Source organism: Oryza glaberrima, chromosome 2, assembly GCF_000147395.1.
Source record: "Oryza glaberrima chromosome 2, OglaRS2, whole genome shotgun sequence".
In the NCBI taxonomy this organism is placed as follows: Eukaryota; Viridiplantae; Streptophyta; class Magnoliopsida; order Poales; family Poaceae; genus Oryza; species Oryza glaberrima.
The window spans coordinates 20,339,946-20,345,617 of NC_068327.1; the positions used below are offsets into that span (position 1 = coordinate 20,339,946).

Consider the following 5,672-nt stretch of genomic DNA (forward strand, 5'->3'; position numbering starts at 1 on the left):
TGAGTCGAAAGTTTTCATATTTTTTCAAATCTTAACTTAAAATTTTTCAAATCTATACTTGAAAGTTTTCAAATCTCGAGTTAAAAGTTTTTTAATCCGATTTGAAAGTTTTCAAATCTCGAGTTGAAAGTTTTCGAATCTGAGTTGAAAGATTTCGCATCTCAAGTTGAAAATTTTTAAATCTGAGTTGAAAGTTTTTAAATATGAGTTGAAAGTTTTCAAGTCGAAGTTGAAAGTTTTTTTCAAATCGGAGTTGAAAGTTTTCAAGTCGGAGTTGAAAGTATTCAAATCTAAGTTGAAAGTTTACACATATATGGAAAAACCACCTATTAGGCCGTGTGGGCCGGCACGTGCGCGCCGCCGGCGCGTACGCGCCAATTAGGATTCCTGATAAAAGCCATCATATGATGCTAAAGTAAGCTCTAGGAGGTCTTATAACTCATCGTTTCGTTTATACTTATGCTTTTAAACTAAAATTTAAATTTTGAAACCTAATTTGAAAAGTTGATTTTGCTTTTTTTTCATCGTACTTTATTTTGTAACATTTGCTTTTAAATTAGTTTAAGGTAGACGGATACATATAAGCATTAGCAAAACGACGACGAGGGTATTGATCCGGTGGGGTTTAGACGTGCTAATTAAATTAAATTATGGGTGTAAAGTGAATTCCGGTGGCCGGACCATTATATCACGAATCTTGAGGCACATTGGACGGTGGCGAGGAGTGATGGTCATCACCCCTATGTAAGTAATTTAGGCCCATGCATGCATCAACAACGATCGTGCACACCACAAAAGGCGCCACGATCAAGCAAACCAAGGCATCCTCTCTCTCTCTCTCTCTCTCTCTCTCTCTTCTCGTTATCCCTCGAGCAGCTAACTTGAGCACGATCGAGAGGCCAAGCTAAGCAAATTTTGCATTACTACACTCCACAAGTTGTATATCAAACATACTTAAATAGAATCATATTTTCATTTGGTTAAACTTACTTGTTAGTACTAGTGGTCCTCACAAGTAATTTTGATACTTACTTTGAGAAAAAAGATTAGAATGTATAATTAATGAGGGTAGCAATGTAATTTACCTCACTTCCTAATTTAGTGTGAGATCTACTAAAAACGACACAAGTAAATTGAAACTTAGTTGACCTGTTTGGGAAATTCGACTAGTTCTCTTCAAGACATGGCTAGCACAGATTTAACATCGGGACCGTGATTCGATAAAATGCCAACCTCAAACTCATGCTACTCGTCGTGTTGCCATTTTCTCGTTTTTGCTAATTCTCAAAATCTTTTTGCCTCTTCTTTGTGGTGATCAGACGAAAACTCCCTTTGACTGATGAAGGTGAGACCGGTGTGTGTGGGCTCGGGCGGCGCCAAAACCTCCCACAACACCGCCGCCTCCTCCTGCCCTTTCACCAGTGCTAGCAACACTGCCACCTTCTCTTCCTTGTCGGCGATGGTGGTGGTTCTTGCTGGGGAGATGGTGAAGGAGCTATTTGTGCGTGTATTTTGTAGGTCGACGGTGGAGCGATTGCGGCAGAACGTGGAGCTGTTGTTGCCGCTGGTGCTGCTGCAAGGAGGAGGAGGAGGAGGTGGGGTGGTGCCCAGCTAAGGGAGGCGTTGGATCCACACGCCCGCCCATGTGTTCGATGTCGGCTCCGCATCGAACTGACGCTCGCATCGGCTGCCTCGAACACTGTGTTAGGATGTCGTCGTGAGGACAGCCTTAATTTGTGGCTATAACACAGACCTCCCTACCCCCGTCCACCATGTCCCTCCCCTTCGTACTCCCACCATGCCGCCGTCGAAGACCATGGGAATGGGGATTGAAGCGTCACCATCCAAGGGCATGGCGTTGGGGATGGAGGTGGAGTTTGTGGAGGAAGAGGAGGACGGCGTGGTGGGTGGCGGCGTCAGGGTGGGGAAAGATAAAGTGAAGGAGATGGTAATGAGCGGCAGCAGCGACGGGTGGGAGGCCGTCGGATCTACAGCATGGGCGGCAGCGGTGAGACCGATTGTAGGGGTATTTTCGTTTGATCATCTCGCGGCTGAGCGAAAAAACATTTAGAAAATCACTAAAACCATAAAAATGACAATCCGGCGAGTAGCACATGCTCAAGATTGGCACAATCACGTTTTGAGGATGACATAATAGCGAAACCCAGTTTTGAAGATGGCTAAATGTCCTTTTTTTTTCCTCCGTGTTGTTGGGTTTATTAGCAATCGCACAATGGAATTTAAATGTCATGTTTGGGAGCGGAAATCATTTTTTAATACCTAAACACCCAATATTAATTAGATTTGCATGCCATGCTAAAAAAAATATTCTAGATTCGTCACTGAGACACAATATTTATAATGTAAACATTTGTACAGTGTTGCTAGAGAAATAGAGACATGTATCGTGAAAAAGAGACAGGAGATGCAAGACAATATTGTTCTTGTTAAAGAAAATAACATGGTGAAGCAGAGGAAGTACTATCAGACTACTACCCGTACCTAGCTTGGTTAATTATCCATTTTATAGCCGGAATCGCAAGCCCATGGCACGCATATATCCTGGACATCGTGGCGTTTGCCAGCGAATGGCGTGGACAGTAGTAGCAGCAGCTAGCGGCGTCGGATGGTGCGATGCCGATGCGGCCGAGGAGGAGGAAGGCGCAAATCCACGACGACCACCGCTTTTTCCTCCCTCAGTGCGCGAGATGCGGATACTCCATCCATCCCCCCCCCCCCCCCCCCCCCCAAATCCATTTGACTAATCCTCCCGTGCAACGCGCACACGCATCACATCACCAAGTATACTCTAATAATTATCATAATCGGCTGGATTATGAGTAATATTCCCTCCGTTTCAAAATGTTTAACACCGTTAACTTTTTAGCACATATTTGACCATTCGTCTTATTAAAAAAAATGTATACATGGAAGTATATTTAACAATGAATCAAATGATATGAAAAGAATAAATAATTACTTCAATTTTTTGAATAAGACGAATAGTCAAACATGTACTTAAAAAGTTAACGGTGACAAACATTTCTAAACGGAGGGAGTATAAATATATAAATCGATCGGTCTAACTCGAAAGAAAAACTCTCGCAATCACACGTTAAGCTTTTCTTTTCCTGTTTCCTGCAAATGATGGGCCAATCCTAAAACGCCACGGCCCTCACAGCTGCTGCCGCAGCTGTTACTAGTACTGATGATGCTGCTGCCAATCCCTACAGTTTTTGACTCGTGTATCTCTCACACCCACAAGACTGCAGTGCAGCGCCTCTGCCTCTGATAACTTCATCACAGCCAGAGGAGAAAACGATCAGAGAGAGAGCCCCGGTCCAACTTACTAGTCCAACCGCACTACAAGTAATGATCTGAAAGTTCTGAACTTTACTCCAGTAGAGCGCTGTGCGACTGTACTGTGTACGTACTCTTGCAGCACGTACCGGTGGTGGTCGTCCTCGCCAATCCGGTCAAAAGATGGGGTCGCACGCATCGCATCGCATGCAACCTGCAGCGGCAGAAGCGCAGCATCTGCGTGCGTGCGTGCGTGTGATCCGGACGACGAGAGATGCAAATGCAACAACAACAATAATTCCACCACCACCGCAACCACAACACCACCAACACCAACAACATTCCATCCTGCAGAAGCCGTCGCGCAACCCCACCCCCCTCCCTCCCTCCACCGGCCATTGTTTGCCTCGTACGCATGGTTCACCAACTGGAAAAGAAAAAAGAAAAAAAGAGAGAGAGTTGTGCACACGAGATGAGAGGAATGAGAGAATGCAATGGAGGAGAGGACGAGAATTGGTGCCTGTTTTTTTTCTTGGTTGATTTGAATGGAGATGAGTCCCACTAGTGCCAACTGATACATACATATACAAAATTGGAAATTTGATTGGAGAAGAGGAGGAGAAGAATCGAATCTCTTTTTTTTTTTAGCTTTTCTTTTTTTTTCTCCGTCGTCGATGCTTGGTTGCTACTACCGCCGCCGCTGCCGCCGGCCGCAATGGCGGTTGTTAGTATGGTTGGAGGAAGTCGTCGGAGTTGGCGATGGAGTCGGCGGCGGGCCACGCCGACCGGAGCAGCTTGAGCAGGTGCTGCGCCTTCCGCTTCGCCCGCTCCGAGCACCCGCCCTGCACCATGAGGAGGAGCTGGCTCATGGCGCCCGCGCGGACCGCCTCCACCTGGAGCGGCTCCGATCCGCCCACCACCGCCACCAGCGCCCCCGCCGCGTGCTCCGCTGACCGCCCGGACATGGCGCGCACCAGCGCGCACACCGCCGCCGCGCCTCCCCCGGCGCCCGCGACCACCGCGTCGCGCCCGCCCTCCGTCCGGCACAGCCGCTCCACCGCGGCCAGCGCGCGCTCCGGCTCCCCCGCGCCACCGCCTCCCTCCGCGACGCGACGCGCGAGCGCCGCCGCGGCACCGGCGGCGACGGCGCGGGGGCGGTTCTCCTTGGCGAGGCAGAGCGCGAACAGTCCACGGATCCCGACGCGGACGGCGCGCGCGTGGGCCTTCTCCTCGACCAGCGCGACGAGCCCCTCCATGATCCCCTCCGCCGCGCCCAGCACCGCCCTGGCGTCCGCGCCGGACACCGCCGCAACCGCCTCCACCACAGCCCCAGCATTAACCCTGCACTCCAGCGTCGCCGTCGTCGTCGCCGCCCCTTCCCCACCCACCAGCAGCTCCCCGAGCCTCGCCACCCTCTCCCTCCTCCCCACCACCTCCACAGCCTCAGCCTCACCCAACCCAACCATAGCAAGAACCGCCATCGCCTCGGCCTCGACCTCCTCCCCACCAGCGTTCGTCCCAAACGCCATGTCAACGAGCGCCGCCCGTGTCTCGTGGGTGGCCATGACGAGGCGGTTCTTGTCGGAGTCCCGGGCGAGCGCCCTGAGCTTGCGGAGCGGCGGGAGCGCGGGGCACTGGGCGAGGAGGGAGCGGATTAGGTCGGGGTCGGCTGGCTGCTTCGGGGTGGGGATGCGCTCGACGCCGAGGGAGCGGTGGGCGACGCACCAGTCCTGGATGAGGCGGCGGAGGGTGTGGTTGGGGATGAGGGTGAAGGCGCGGTCGAGCGGGGAGCGGGTGACGGGGCAGGTGGTGTTGCCGGTGGCCACCCACGACTCGATGCTGGCGCGGTCGTAGGTCTGGCCGGTGGACACCGTCACCGGGTCGCGCATCAGCTCCAGGGAGATGGGGCACCGGAAGTACCAGGGCACCTGCACCCCCGCCGTGTCCAGGCCCAGCGCCAGCGGCACGCTCCCCGGCATCCGATTCTCAGCTCAGCTTCGCGGAATCGCGGCGTGGGGTGGGTTGGTGGGTGGGTGGAGAGGAGGAGGTGAGGAGGAGTGGGAAGGTGGAAGGCGATGGAGACGAAGGGTATAAGTAGGCGGGGGAGCACGTGCGGGCAGTGAGTGAGCCTTCCTTCCTTCCCGTCGCTGCCTACGTGGGTCAGGGGGGGTTCGCCTTTGCGACGACTTGGTGTCGGAAGAAGGTACTGGCTGATGGTGGGCCGGGCGGGCTTCATCCGGCCCGCGCGCCCTGGGGCTACGGATGCGGACGTAACTGCCCATTTGGGGGTGAGAATGCCACGCGAGCCGGTCTTGGCGGGGCTCTTCATTGTAACCAAAATAAATTTTATTAAATTTTGTTAACGCTTAAAG

The 5,672-nt window shown here is 52.2% G+C and overlaps 1 protein-coding gene across 1 annotated transcript; it reads right to left on the reverse strand.

The window, feature by feature from the left end:
- Positions 1-3,804: 3,804 nt before the first annotated feature.
- Positions 3,805-5,363, reverse strand: LOC127761352 (U-box domain-containing protein 26-like). Its single transcript, XM_052285631.1, has one exon. The coding sequence runs from the start codon at positions 5,277-5,279 to the stop codon at positions 4,026-4,028; it is 1,254 nt and encodes a 417-aa protein (XP_052141591.1). The 5' UTR covers positions 5,280-5,363; the 3' UTR covers positions 3,805-4,025.
- Between the last annotated feature and the right edge of the window lie 309 nt (positions 5,364-5,672).

Coding starts and splice junctions, on each gene's coding strand:
- LOC127761352 (XM_052285631.1), bottom strand. CDS start 5,279: ATGCCGGGGAGCGTGCCGCTGGCGCTGGGCCTGGACACGGCGGGGGTG.